At 42.9% G+C, this 16,115-nt stretch overlaps 1 protein-coding gene across 6 annotated transcripts in view; it reads left to right on the forward strand.

Annotated features, from left to right (window-relative positions):
• LOC124043823 (protein TANC1-like) overlaps window positions 1–16,115 on the forward strand; it is a 299,125-nt gene that overhangs the window by 45,025 nt on the left and 237,985 nt on the right. For all 6 annotated transcript variants that reach the window (XM_046362829.1, XM_046362833.1, XM_046362832.1 and 3 more), the window contains one exon: window positions 4,162–4,254. In XM_046362829.1, coding sequence (XP_046218785.1) covers window positions 4,194–4,254 — 61 coding nt within the window. In that variant the 5' untranslated portion in view covers window positions 4,162–4,193. The remainder of the gene's footprint in view (window positions 1–4,161; window positions 4,255–16,115) is intronic.

Raw genomic sequence — 16,115 nt, forward strand, 5'->3', positions numbered from 1 at the left:
GAATGGGGCCTGAATGCACTGTATCTATACACATACACTAAATCACCAAAAGTATGTGGACAACTGCTCGTCAAACATCTAATTACAAAATCATGGGTATTCATTTGAAATTGGTCGCCCCTTTGCTGCTATAACAGCCTCCACTCTTCTGTGAAGGCTTTCCACTAGATGTTGAAACATTGCTGTGGGGACTTGCTTCCATTCAGCCGCAAGAGCGTTAGTGAGTTTGGGCACTGATGTTGTGCGATTAGGCATGACTCGCAGTCTGCGTTCCAATTCATCCCCAAGGTGTTTGATGGGGTTGAGGTCAGGGCTTTGTGCAGGCCAGTCAAGTTCTTCCACACCGATCTCGACCAACCATATCTGCATGTACCTATCACTTCAGAGAATGCGTTTCCACTGCTGCAGAGGCCAATAGCGACAAGTTTTACAACACTCCAGCCAACGCTTGGCATTGCGCATGTTGATCTTAGGCTTGTGTGCGCGCGGTTGCTCTGTTAATCAAGCCTACCACTGTAGTGTCGTCCGGTCATTGTCCTGTTGAAAAACAAACTAAGCCCAAACCAGACGGGATGGTGTATCGCTGCGGGATCGTGTATTGCTGCAGAATGCTGTGGTAGCCATGTTGGTTAAGTGTGCCTTGAATTCTAAATTAATCACAGACAGTGTCACCAGCAAAGCACCCCCACACCATAACACCTCCTCCTCCATGCTTTATGGTGGAAAATACACATGCGGAGATCATCCGTTCACCCACACCGCGTCTCACAAAGACACAGAGGTTGGAACAAATAATCTCCGATTTGTACTCCAGACCAAAGGACAAATTTCCACCGGACTAATGTCCATTGTTCGTGTTTCTTGGCCCAAGCAAGTCTCTTCTTATTATTGGTGTCCTTTAGTAGTGGTTTCTTTGCAGCAATTCGAAGAAAATATGCATTTTAAAATTTCAACCAATCGATTGGTCGAAAGAACAGATGACTCTTTGTCGACAAAGATTTTTTAATCTGTTGAGAACAAATTCTTAATTACAAAGACGGCCTACACCGACCAAACCCGGACGACGCTGGGTCAATTGTGCGTCGCCCTATGGGACTCCCAATCACGGCCAGTTGCGATACAGCCTGGAATCAAACCAGGGTGTCTGTAGTGACGCCTCCAGCACTGATATGCCGTGCCTATCGGGAGCCCGAAAGTCCTCACATTTTTTGGGGATTGTATTTCAAGGGGTCTTAAAATTCTGAATGAAATAGCAAAATGATCCCTGGTATAGTATAATATAGTTTAGTTGAACCCCTGTCCCATCTTTGACAGGGTTTAGACTGTTACATGTTTTAATAGGCTACTCTCTTGATGTAGTCAGACTGAAGGTGATGGACCTTCATTATAATTCAATGAATAGGCTAGTCATGAATGTGTATTTTGAAGGTGAGTGTTGTGTGTGCTTTTCTTGGCCTCACTGATCCTCTGTCTTTTGTTTTAGTGTTCTGATGTTGTACAGTTTGTTTGTCTAGACAGATTTAGGCTAGTCCCAGTATATTCCCACCCAATATGATTTCAGATGGATTTTGCAGTCTCATTGTGCCTTAGAAAAATATTGAGTGAAAAAGCTGCTATGCCTGTTTTGAAGAAGCTGTGTGGTACAGATCCAGCAAGGTAACTGTCTTGCCCCCTCATCTTTCATCATTCATCCCCATTAGTCTGTCAAAAGAGGGCTAGTGCACATCGTCTCAACTGAGGGCTTGGATTGATGTGTCTCGGGAAGGCCTCCCTGCTAATGAAAAACAATTGTTTTTTCCTCCACATCCCCAGGAGCCAGTGGAGATCTATGTGGAGCCCCTGGGCCCCAGGCTAGCTTACTGATGGCCCACATTCTGGCTTCTTGCAGCCTGTGTGCAAAAAGACGGCCATTTTTGCAGGGCCTCCGCTCTCCATCTCCATGGTGAATAATGTGCTGGTTCTATAAGTAGAGTACCAAATTCAGCACCATGTATTCAGCTATTAGGAAGTGAAGAGTGAAGAAAAACAATATATGAGGTGTTGACAAAGTCAGAGTTGTTAATAGTTTGGGCTCTAATGTGGGGCTGCATTGCACTGTGAATGCGAGAACATGGCCAACCAGAACAGTAACACTCCTGTTTTTTAAAGTAATAGATGTTTGAATCGCAGAACATAAATCACAACAAAATGCAATTCACCAAGGTCTTTTTACCTAGCTATATTACTTCAAGTTACCAGCATACACTGTATTCTGAAAGTATTCAGACCCCTTCCCTTTTTTCATCAATCTACACATAATATCCCACACAGACAAAGTGAAAACAGGTTTATAGAAATGTTTGCAAATCTATAAAAAATATAAACATAAATACCTTATTTACATACGTATTCAGACCCTTTGCTATGAGACTAAAATGAGCTCCGGTGCATCCTGTTTCTATTAATCATCTTTGAGATGTTTCTCCAACTTGATTGGAGTGCACCTGTGGTAAGATTTGGAAAAGCACCTGTCTATATAAGGTCCAACAATTGACAGTGCATGTCAGAGCAAAAACCAAGTCATGAGGTTGAAGGAATTGTCTGTAGAGCTCCAAGACAGGATTGTGTCGAGGCACAGATCTGGATAAGGTTACCAAAACATTTCTGCAGCATTGAAGGTCCCCAAGAACACAGTGGGCTCCATCATTCTTGAATGGAAGAAGTTTGGAACCACCAAGACCCTTCCTAGAGCTGGCCACCCTGCAAAACTGAGCAATCGTGGAAGAAGGGCCTTGGTCAGGGAGGTAATCAAGAACCCAATGGTCACTCTGACAGAGCTCCAGAGATCCTCTGTGAAGATGGGAAACCTTCCAGAAGGACAACCATCACTGCAGAACTCCACCAATCAGACCTTTATGGTAGAGTTGCCAGACGGAAGCCACCACAGTAAAAGGCACATGATAGCCCGCTTGGAGTTTGCCAAAAGGCACTTAAGTTAAAGGACTCTCAGACCATGAGAAACAAGATTCTTTGGTCTGATGAAACCAAGATTTAACTTTTTGGCCTGCATGCCAAGCGTTAAGTCTGGAGGAAACCTGGCACCATCCCTACTGTGAAGCATGGTGGTGGCAGCATCATGCTGTGGGGATGTTTTTCAGCGGCAGGGAATGGGAGACTAGTCAGGATCGAGGAAAGATGAACGGAGCAAAGTAAAGAGTGATCCTTGATGGAAACCTGCTCCGGAGCGCTCAAGACCTCAGACTGGGGTGAAGGTTCACCTTCCAACAGAAAACAACCCCAAGCATACAGCCAAGACAACGCAGGTGTGGCTTCGGGACACGTCTGTGAATGTCCTTGATTGGCCCAGCCCAAGCTCGGGCTTGAACCTGACCAAACATCCCTGGAAAGATTTAAAAATAGCTGTGCTGTGACGCTCCCCATCCAACCTGACAGAGTTTGAGAGGATCTACAGAGAAGAATGGGAGAAACTCTCCAAATACAGGTGTGCCAAGCTTGTAGCGTCATACCCAAGAAGAATCGAGGCTGTATTCGCTGCCAAAGGTGCTTCAAAATGTACTGAGTAAAGGGTCTGAATACTTATGTAAATGTTATATTTCTGTTTCTATTTTTTTTTATTTAGCAAAAAATGTAAAAACCTGTTTTTGCTTTGTCATTATGGGGTATTGTGTGTAGATTGATGATCTTTTTTAAAATTTGTATTAATTTTAGAATAAGGCTGTAATGTAACAAAATGTGTAAAAAGTGAAGGGGTCTGAATACTTTCCAAATGCACTATATATGCCTCTTGACTCAGATTCTAAAGATTCAGTGAATATATCCAAATGTTAGAATTTCGTGAAAAGTGAGCTTAAAGGCCCAAGTTCAGCAGCATCAATTTACATGTGGAATGTGGAGAATCTGACAAACTATTTTCCTGCATAACAAGATAGCAGACCTTGCCAGTTCTGTTTAATTATTAGATCATTCTTTCCGTGGTCAGCCCTCTAGAGATGACCTGCCGAATTGGGAGCGCTGTGGGAAAAATCTCAGAGGAGTGTCAGGAGAAGAGTGTATGAAATGCAGGATGCGTTATCATCAGCGTGTAAAGTTTCTGTAGACTCGCTCACTCACTCTCTGCCTGTTCTGCTCTCTCTTGAGTGTCAAAATGTTTTGTTTTTGCAGGGGGAGAGTGAGAGGATTCCAAGAATCAGACCATGTTCAAGGCAGTGCTGAAGAAGAACAGAGACGGAGGGAAGGGGAGCAAGAAGGAACCAGGTATGTTGAGTTATGACTGAACTGCTGCAACCACGACATGGTCACTTTGATCATTGTGCAGCAACATGTTTCCCTTAGGATAGCTTATTTCACACATATCCCTGTCTCAACCTATCTCCATTATTTGTCTGGTTTTATGGCCATCTATGAATTGTTTAGACCTACTTTTTATTCAGAATGACAAAGGATATTATTGGAAGTTCAATGGCAATATCAAAGGGTTTGTCATAATAGGCCTACATAGTAATTTTACATCTCAAGTTAAGAGGTAGAAATATGCACATAGAGTTGAGAAGAAAGCACAAGAAATATGGCTAATTTCATTGCTGTTCATAAACATTTCATCATCTGAGCCAACATTTGTAGAGAGAAAGCAGTTCGAACATACACTATATATGGTCATAAACTGGTGTCACTGTCACTGTCATTGACCATTTGCCTTTGAGTCATTTGCTTGAGGCTCAGGGTATAGGCGTAGTGCGTATACACACACACACACACACACACACACACACACACACACACACACACACACACACACACACACACACACACACACACACACACACACACACACACACACACACACACACACACACACACACACACACACACACACACACACACACACACACACACACACACATGTATAAGCACCATGGCTCCATGTTTTCAGTGTTTATAAACAGTCTTTATTGGCTGTAAGTAACCAATACCACAGTCTCTGTTTCAACATGTAAAATGTTGGACTAGAAAGGGGGCTAGGATAATGAACAGTTAAGCCTTATCATTGCAGTGAGAACAACGCTGGAGGATTTTGAACTGGTATAATATTTGACACCACTGTTATTGTCACTTTGACATCCCCATCAGGATGCAGGTGTTGTTCTGGCTCGCCCATGTAACCTTTTGGATTATTAACCATTTTCCATTGTAACAGGGAATCCATTTTTTTGTGTGAGTCACTCAGCAGTGCTAATTCATTTCTGACTCACCTCTAGCAAACATAGACCAGGATCTATCTTTTTATAAACATGACATATGCTAATACGAGGCTATGTTTGTCTGGTCTAGACTCTCCTACTATAGGAAGGAACAGTTGTAGCTAAGTAGCATAATAGGTACTATATAGCAGTACAGTAGTTAAGTATCTTCTGCTCATGTTTGCCTTGTCCAGGGGCTGTTTCATACAGTTGAGTCAATTTGCTCTTCTTTTTACGGGATCTCCTTGAGATCAGGCTGCGGCTTGCCTCTGTTAATATAACAGTCGACAAACTGTGAATACAAATAGACACTGGCTATCTTCCTTCTGTGTCAGGTTACACCTCTCACATCTCTCCCACACCCTCTCTCAGTATGCGTCCCAAATGGTACCCTATTCCCTATGTAGGGGCCCTGGTCTAAGTTAATGCACTATATAGGGAATTTGGGACACCCCATATGACAGTAAGAGCCACAGTTCAGGACTGTATGAGGAATGTAACTGCAGGCCCTTACTCTGAACACATATCCGTTGAATTGGGACCTTATTCTTCCTACTTCCGGCGCCGACAGAGATGGCCACCTCGCTTCGCGTTCCTAGGAAACTATGCAGTTTTTTTTTTACGTGTTATTTCTTACATTAGTACCCCAGGTCATCTTAGGTTTCATTACATACAGTCGAGAAGAACTACTGAATATAAGAGCAGCGTCAACTCACCATCAGTACAACCAAGAATATGACTTTCGCAAAGATAATCCTGCGTTCTGCCTTTCACCCAGGACAACGGAATGGATCCCAGCCGGCAACCCAAAAAAACTACTTCGTAAAAGAGCGAAACGAAGTGGTCTTCTGGTCAGACTCTGGAGACGGGCACATCGTGCACCACTCCCCAGTATACTTCTCGCCAATGTCCAGTCTCTTGACAACAAGGTTGATGAAATCCGAGCAAGGGTAGCATTCCAGAGGGACATCAGAGACTGTAACGTTCTTTGCTTCACGGAAACATGGCTCACTGGAGAGACGTTATCGGAGTCGGTGCAGCCAACTGGTTTCTCCACGCATCGCGCCGACAGAAACAAACATCTTTCTGGTAAGAAGAGGGGCGGGGGCGTAGGCCTTATGGCTAACGAGACGTGGTGTGGCCACAACAATATACAGGAACTCAAGTCCTTCTGTTCGCCTGATTTAGAATTCCTCACAATCAAATGTCGACCGCATATCTACCAAGGGAATTCTCTTCGATTATAATCACAGCCGTATATATTCCCCCCAAGCAGACACATCGATGGCTCTGAACGAACTTTATTTGACTCTTTGCAAACTGGAATCCACACATCCTGAGGCTGCATTCATTGTACCTGGGGATTTTAACAGGGCTAATCTGAAAACAAGACTCCCTAAATTGTATCAGCATATCGATTGCGCAACCAGGGCTGGCAAAACCTTGGATTATTGCTATTCTAACTTCCCCGACGCATATAAGGCCCTGCCCTGCCCTGCCCTCCTTTCGGAAAAGCTGACCACGACTCCATTTTGTTGATCCCTGCATACAGACAGAAACTAAAACCAGAAGCTCCCACGCTGAGGTCTGTCCAACGCTGGTCCGACCAATCTGATTCATCACTCCAAGACTGCTTCCATCACGTGGACTGGGATATGTTTCGTATTGCGTCAGACAACAACATTGACGAATACACTGATTCGGTGTGCGAGTTCATTAGAACGTGCGTTGAAGATGTCGTTCCCATAGCAACGATTAAAACATTCCCAAACCAGAAACCGTGGATTGATGGCAGCATTCGTGTGAAACTGAAAGCGCGAACCACTGCTTTTAATCAGGGCAAGGTGACCGGAAACATGACGGAATATAAACAGTGTAGCTATTCCCTCCGCAAGGCAATCAAACAAGCTAAGCGTCAGTATAGAGACAAAGTAGAATCTCAATTCAACGGCTCAGACACGAGAGGTATGTGGCAGGGTCTACAGTCAATCACGGATTACAAAAAGAAAACCAGCCCCGTCACGGACCAGGATGTCTTGCTCCCAGGCAGACTAAATTACTTTTTTGCCCGCTTTGAGGACAATACAGTGCCACTGACACGGCCTGCAACCAAAACATGCGGCCTTTCCTTCACTGCAGCCGAGGTGAGTAAAACATTTAAACGTGTTAACCCTCGCAAGGCTGCAGGCCCAGACGGCATCCCCAGCCGCGGCCTCAGAGCATGCGCAGACCAGCTGGCTGGTGTGTTTACGGACTTATTCAATCAATTCCTATCCCAGTCTCCTGTTCCCACATGCTTCAAGAGGGCCACCATTGTTCCTGTACCTAAGAAAGCTAAGGTAACTGAGCTAAACGACTACCACCCCGTACAACTGTAAGTCGCTTGGTTTATGTCTCTATCAGTTTTACACATCGAGAGACTGAATTTTTTTCCCATTCCTCCTTGCAAAACAGCTCGAGCTCAGTGAGGTTGGATGGAGAGCATTTGTGAACAGCAGTTTTCAGTTCTTTCCACAGATTCTCGATTGGATTCAGGTCTGGACTTTGACTTGGCCATTCTAACACCTGGATATGTTTATTTTTGAACCATTTCATTGTAGATTTTGCTTTATGTTTTGGATCATTGTCTTGTTGGAAGACAAATCTCCGTCCCAGTCTCAGGTCTTTTGCAGACTCCATCAGGGTTTCTTCCAGAATGGTCCTGTATTTGGCTCCATCCATCTTCCCATCAATTTTAACCATCTTCCCTGTCCCTGCTGAAGAAAAGCAGGCCCAAACCATGTTGCTGCAGTGGGGATGGTGTGGTCAGTGTGATGAGCTGTGTTGCTTTTACGCCAAACATAACATTTTGCATTGTTGCCAAAAAGTTCAATTTTGGTTTCATCTGACCAGAGCACCTTCTTCCACATGTTTGGTGTGTCTCCCAGGTGGCTTGTGGCAAACTTTAAATGACACTTTTTATGGATATCTTCAAGAAATGGCTTTCTTCTTGCCACTCTTCCATAAAGGCCAGATTTGTGAAATATACGACTGATTGTTGTCCTATGGACAGAGTCTCCCACCTCAGCTGTAGATCTCTGCAGTTCATCCAGAGTGATCATGGGCCTCTTGGCTGCATCTCTTATCAGTCTTCTCCTTGTATGAGCTGAAGGTTTAGAGGGACGGCCAGGTCTTGGTAGATTTGCAGTGGTCTGATACTCCTTCCATTTCAATATTATCACTTGCACAGTGCTCCTTGGGATGTTTAAATCTTGGGAAATCTTTTTGTATCCAAATCCGGCTTTAAACTTCTTCACAACAGTATCTCGGACCTGCCTGGTGTGTTCCTTGTTCTTCATGATGCTCTCTGCGCTTTTAACGGACCTCTGAGACTATCACAGTGCAGGTGCATTTATACGGAGACTTGATTACACACAGGTGGATTGTATTTATCATCATTAGTCATTTAGGTCAACATTGGATCATTCAGAGATCCTCACTGAACTTCTGGAGAGAGTTTGCTGCACTGAAAGTAAAGGGGCTGAATAATTTTGCACGCCCAATTTTTCAGTTTTTGATTTGTTAAAAAAGTTTGAAATATCCAATAAGTATCGTTCCACTTCATGATTGTGTCCCACTTGTTGTTGATTCTTCACAAAAAAATACAGTTTTATATCTTTATGTTTGAAGCCTGAAATGTGGCAAAAGGTCGCAAAGTTCAAGGGGGCCGAATACTTTCGCAAGGCACTGTATATACTGTACTCTATACCATCTACTGTATCTTGCCTATGCTGCTCTGTACCATCACTCATTCATATATCTTTATGTACATATTATTTATCCCCCTACACTTGTGTGTATAAGACAGTAGTTTTGGAATTGTTAGTTAGATTACTTGTTGGTTATTACTGCATTGTCAGAACTAGAAGCATAAGCATTTCGCTACACTCGCATTAACTTCTGCTAACCATGTGTATGTGACAAATAACATTTGATTTGATTAATACTGTACGGCAGGGTGGCCCACGTGTGATTTTTAAGCAAAGAATATAATATCATTATTATTATTTTTATGACATTTTATTTGGACATAAAATACTATATAAACACCAGCTAATCAGCTCCAATTGATTTTCATTTTGGAAATCTGTTTCAAAGTATTCCCATGCATAGTAGACAGATATGTGATAGTATAGAAATGTACGCAAGGTTTGAAATTATGATGTTTTAGTCAAATGTTATATCTGTTTTGCAGTCTACAAATTATTTGTAATTATGTTTCGGTCCCCTGACTATCTGCTCAAGAAAAAATCATCCCACGTTTGAATCTAGTTGATGATCTCTGCTGTAGAGGCAATGAATCACAGTAGTCGGCGATACAGTAGTCTCCCGCAAGGGTTACTATGATACTGTCCTAGTTCTATTTCTAGTTTGCAATCTTGAATAGCGATGTTGAAAGCCAATGTAATGTTTTCAGTAAAGGTGTTGAAACCTGTCTAACATGTTATGAATCAATCTCTGATTACCAGACACCCATTGTGTGTCAGCCCAGTCAGTCACCACTAGGGTTGCAAAGGGTCGGAAACTTTCAGTTAAGTTTCCGGAATGTTTCGGAAATTTTCCATGGGAAGTTAAGCCTGGGAATTTGGGGAATTTAGCTTAAATTCATCAAAAAAGTTAGCTTATAACAGTGAATATTTTGGGGGGGATACACATAAGACAATTATTGGTCTTGTGGCATATTTTGGTTTAACTACCCCCAATTCAAAGTAATTGCAACCCTCTGAATGCACAGCTCATTCTTCCATCACATGTGCAGTGCACTCTTCCATCATATGTACAGCTGATTCTCAAGATCTTGCACACTAATGAGATGCTATTGAGCCCACACTACTACACTGTCTGAGCCAAGGACTACATGTTTACTATATGTACATGGAATTGTATTTATTTATTTGTACTCATTATTTTTTACTAATCTTTACAGGAAAATGTCACAGGCACTATCTGATATGTGGAGACATTCCACTGTAGCTAATTTAGAAGGAAAAGCTGTGTACATTTGCAAATACTGTGCCAAATCATATGTGAAGAATGCAGCAAAGATGCAGAATCATTTGGCCAGGTGCATAAAGTTCCCTCAGCACTCACAACAAGCAACCTCTGACAAAAGTCCCTCTACTTCTATTAGAGGTGTAAATGATTCATCAGACACCATATCGATAGCAACAGCTCATGGTCCTCCAGGAATCAGAAGTTTTTTTTACTCAATAGAGGAACGTAGTAAGAGAAATGCTGATGAATGTCTTGCTCGACCTGTGTATGCAACTGGTTCACATCTGATGCTCACAGGCAATGTGGATTGGAAGAGATTTCTGAATGTTCCTCACCCAGCATACACCCCTCCAACCAGACATGCTTTATCTACTAATTTGCTGGATGCAGAATTCAACAGAGTTCAAGTGAAGGTCAAGAAAATCATAGAGAAAGCAGATTGTATTGCAATCATCTCTGGTGAGTGGTCGAATGTTCATGGGCAAGGAATAATTAACTACATCATCTCCACCCCTCAACCAGTATTCTACAAGAGCACAGACACAAGGGACAACAGACACACCGGTCTCTACATTGCAGATGAACTGAAGGCAGTCATCAATGACCTTGGACCACATAAGGTATTTGCACTGGTGACAGACAACGCTGCAAACATGAAGGCTGCATGGTCTAAAGTGGAGGAGTCCTACCCTCACATCACACCCATTGGCTGTGCTGCTCATGCATTGAATCTGCTCCTCAAGGTCACCATGGCCTGAAAACAATGGATACAATCTACAACAGAGCCAAGGAAATTATTAGGTATGTGAATCGTCATCAAGTTATCGCAGCAATCTACCTTACCAAGCAAAGTGAGAAGAATAAGAGCACTACATTGAAGCTGCCGAGCAACACCCATTGGGGTGGTGTTGTCATTATGTTTGACAGTCTCCTGGAGGGGAAGGAGTCTCTCCAAGAAATGACCATATCACAGTCTGCCGATATGGACAGCCCTATCAAGAGGATCCTCCTGGATTATGTATTTTAGGAGAGAGTGGTAAGCAGCCTGAAACTACTGAAACCTATAGCAGAAGCCATTGCATGGATTGAGAGAGACAATACCATCCTGTCTGATGTTCAGATTCTGCTTGCAGATGTATGAGAAGAAATCATTACTGCCCTGCCTACTTCTCTGTAGCTCCAAGCAGAGAAAACTGCAGTTCTGAAGTACATCAAAAAGCGTGAATACTTCTGCCTGAAGCCCACACACGCCACAGAGTACATGTTGGACCCCAAGTATGCTTGCAAGAGCATCCTGTCTGGTGCAGAGATCAACAAGGCCTATGGTGTCATCACTACTGTGTGTCGTCACCTTGGCCTGGATGAGGGCAAGGTTCTGGCAGTCTGGCGAAATACACTTCTAAGTAAGGGCTTTGGGATGAATATGCAATATGGCAGTCGTGCCAACATATCTCATCAGCCACCTGGTGGAAGGGACTTCTTGGATCTGAGGCTCTTTCCCCTGTTGCCTCCATCATCCTCCAAATCCCACCAACATCAGCCGCCTCAGAGCGCAACTGGTCCTTGTTTGGGAACACACACACCAAAGCACGCAACAGGCTGACCAATACCAGGGTTGAAAAATTGGTGGCCATCCGGGAAAATTTGAGGCTTTTTGAGCCTGACAACGAGCCATCCTCAAGAAGGTTGGGAAGTGACAGTGAAGATGAGGCCTCAGAGTCTAATGTTCAAGAGGTGGACATTGAGGTGGTCCAGGGAGAAGACATGGAAGCCTGAGAGGAAGACAACCAAAGCTTTAGTTTCTAGAAGATGTTGAAGATGTTTTTTGGAGATGTGACTGATCATTAGAAAACATTCAATATTCCCTTTCTTTCGTTGTTCAGTATAATCATCCCATGTGAAGAGTCAACTAATTTAAATAAAGTTAAATTCATAACTTTTTAAAATTGTATATATATATTGGAAGGATTTCATCCTTTGCAATTATGTCTACTTATGATAAGTTAAAATTATTATATTTCTGTCTCCATATGATATGGTAAATATATCCAATGAAAAAAACATCTACATTTAAATGGTGTTAATATTAATTTGCATACATTTTCACTAATTCCCATATATTCCTGTTAATTCCCATATAGTCCTGTTTATTCCAACGGAAAGTTTCCACCTCTGAATATTCCCCAAAATCTGCAACCCTAGTCACATTCAGAGGCGAACACACACAGGACTGCTTGCAGTAGCTGAGCTGTTGGATGTAAATGACGGGAATAAGCTACATCACCATTTCCCCCAGCTCTTTCCCCAGTTAGACACTATCCATCAAGCAAAAACTGGTCTCGCCCCCTTACCCATGCTGGATAATAAAAGTCAGCCACTCCTCTCCTCTATTCAGGTCAGGACAGATGAGCTGCCTCAGCCTTTGATTTCTTGGTGGCAGTCATTAGTGGTGGTCATTCAGTCACTCTGTTGTCCTTATAGATGGGGTCACTCACTAAAGCCAGCAGGACCTCCGGCAGTAGGTAGATATAGAAAAAACAAATGGTCATTTACAGTATATATATATATCAGCATCTTTTTAAGTGACTAGCAGAGGAATTCCAATTCCAATTGTTTCAATCTGTAAATCAAGAATTGGCCATTCATTGGAATGAAAGAGTGGAAGCAACAAAAAGGCTTTGGTTTTAGATATTCAATTATTACTCTGTAAATAAATGTTACATTTGCGTAATAAACGGGAAACCAGGTATTTGATACTTCTTTATTTCCCCTGAAAATATCAATGTGTTTGTAAAGTCAGTGCTAAGGGGGGCCTGGAATAAGGTTAGTAACACAGTAGTCCTGGAAACGGTCATACTAATCAGAACGGGTCTCCGTGCGTCGATTGTAACATATTGCACATAAAATATTAAATGAACCGTCTGTTCTGGTGTGAATAAAGATTGTATTATGCTTCCAAATGGTATTGGACAGAGAAATAATGCTTAAATCTACCATCTGGTCCGATACAGTTGAGTCAAAATTCCCTTTTAATTTGTGAAAATGTGATTGTTTCCTCATGGCACATTCATATCTGACTTATGCACAAAGATGAGCTTTTATATCGGAATTGGATATGACTGGATATGTAATATTGCTTACTGCTGTGTTTGGAATTGTTTCAGATATTGGATAACGCTTACTGCTTACTGCTGTGTTTGGAATTGTTTTGAGCACCCCCCCCAATTCCTCATTTAACTCATCAAATCTATTTGTATTCGTTATGGATGGGTCACAACAGTCACCATTGAGACAGCATTAACCAGTAGAGCATTTCTAGAGAAAACATGACAGAGAGACCAGCAATAATTCAAGTCAACCCCCATTCCCTGTAAAGAGAATGACGCCAATAAATGCTTTACAAAAGCATATCAAAAGTCCACAGAGAGACATGTCATGGAAATTAGTGTCAGGAATAATCTTGATAATTGTATAATTGCATGATTGCTGGGCATATGTTCCTCATAACATGGTAGCTGTGGTCTTGAGGCAACTTAAAAGGAGTCAGGGAAACTTGGCCCCCGTACCAGACGGAGCGCAGTCATTAGGCTGCCTCTAGGAGCCCCGCATTGCCAGGGTCCACAAACACACCATTTGCTAATTCACTCCTTCCCCTTCTTTACTCCTACCACTACTCCACCTCATCCAAATCTGCTGTACGGAACTGGCCTTTTTAATCCCTTCTAAGTACACTTTTTTTTATGGTCTGGCATTCCGGAAGTGGGATACTGGTTAGCTTTGGCCTCTGGACTTTGATGTGAACACTTTATTTAAAAAGGTCACATTGCCAGTAGGCCTCACTGACGTTTATGGATTTGTGGCTCAAGGCACCGGGAGCTCAGTGGATTATGTAGTTGTAAAATTAAACTTGTCTGGATTAATTGGTATTCTCTTTGAGGATATACGCTGGTTTTATGGAGGGTTCCTCCTGTTAGCCTCTTAACAGCTAGGAGGTGCAGTTGGCAGGGTGCACAGCAGCAACCATAAGGGCACAATATGGGTTTTTAAAGGAGAACTCTTGAAGAAGCACTTAGGAAATTGGTATGGCCAGCATGGGAGATATTTCACTTCGTAATATCACATTGAAACATGACATTGACATTTCACTTTAGCTTCTACTGCCAAATCAATTTGTCCTTGAGACATTTTCAGAGTTAAGAGTATTCCTATCTGTGTGTCAACCTGTAAAATAGGCTTACATGCCTTTCGTCTGTCATTAATTATTGGCAAGAGGCTTTCAACTACGTCTAAAGATACGTAGTGGCCCATATATTTCAATGTCCTAACTCTGATGCATTGAAGGTGTTATGTATTTTATGAGTTGGAGATGGAGCGAAGCTGAACTGCGGGCCATATCTTGTCCCTCTGGCAGACTAGAACCACATGAAGAGAGTCTAATGTTTCAGTGTACTGTCTTCCCTCTGAGATTTAGCACTCTGTCTTTGGGGAGCGCTACAGCTACATACCTACATCCCTTCAGAGTTTCGTTCCTCACAGCAGGACCCTCAAGCTCTATTCCTCTGATGTCTTACTTCCCAGCGCAGAGACCTCTTACTTTCTAGGGTCAAGTTTTACCTTTACCTTCCAACTGTTCTGTCTGGGGAGTACTACTTTCACATTCCACCAGTTCCCTCTCTCTTAATGTAGTGATCAGAGCCCAGAGCCAAGGGTAACTGACTGTGAAGACTCAGGCTGTGTGAGCTGGACTCACATCCCTCTTGCGGCTCCCAGCTCTAGATACAGCTCTATCTGCTGAGCTGGAGGAGACAGCCAGCTGCCAAACAGAGCTGTCTTTTTTGGCCAGTGTTAATCACACTAGCATGTCCTTGCCTTGTACTCTCTGGGGCGGCTAGGCTAAACTGCCTCAGCTACTCCTCACCACTGACTCCAATGCCGGCTACCAGTTGGCAGGAGCCCTACGAGCTCGGCCACACGCCAACACACCGGCCAGCTAGTCAGAGAGTCAGTAAAAGTCAGTACAGAGTGGGCCCAAGCACACTGCCCTGGCTGCGCTAACCACTAGTCTGAAAAGCGGAGACAGTATCCACAGCAAACTGAGCTTTTTCAATCATCAATAATGTAGGCTACAGGTGGTGAACCTAGCACTACACGTACCCAATTTGCTGACTCGTCTTTGTCAGCATTTGTGGGGCAATCTTACTTCACTAGGCCTACCTATACAGTGTACATGTTTTATATTTGTTATATTTTACTACATAGCAGGGTTGGGGGCAATTCCATTTAAATTCCAGTCAATTCAGGAAGTACACTGAAATTCCAATTCACTTCAATGCTTTTCAATTAGGACATTTTGGAATTGGAATTCGGTTTACTTTCTGAATTAAAGGAGTTGGAGTTGACCCCAACACTGCTACATAGTATGTTATCATGCCATTGTAATTCGAAGTAAATGTGTTATATAATTATGACGTTATCCTTTTTGATAGGCTAAGTCACATCTTGCTCATGTGGAGCAAGACGTGGAGGACTTGGAGGACTAAACATGTCTTACTCCCACTGATATGTTCAATTGCATGGACCATCTATCTATACTATCGCTCAGTTGATGATAACGCCTTGCACATTTACAGATTCCCAAGCAATTGGAATGCACTTCATTGATGTTCCTGTCATCAGATCTGGCATAGCATCCAGCCAGAGACGGAGGAACATGGCCACCGACCTTTCCTTCAAAAAGCTCCCACAGCAGGCGGTGGTTTTGCTCTTCAGACCAAAATCCAATTGATGTAAACCACATTTAATTGAGAGGCTTACGCAAAAAGTAAACTGTGACAAGAATGTACC

The sequence above is a fragment of the Oncorhynchus gorbuscha genome, linkage group LG09 (genome assembly GCF_021184085.1).
Source record: "Oncorhynchus gorbuscha isolate QuinsamMale2020 ecotype Even-year linkage group LG09, OgorEven_v1.0, whole genome shotgun sequence".
Lineage (NCBI taxonomy): Eukaryota > Metazoa > Chordata > Actinopteri > Salmoniformes > Salmonidae > Oncorhynchus > Oncorhynchus gorbuscha.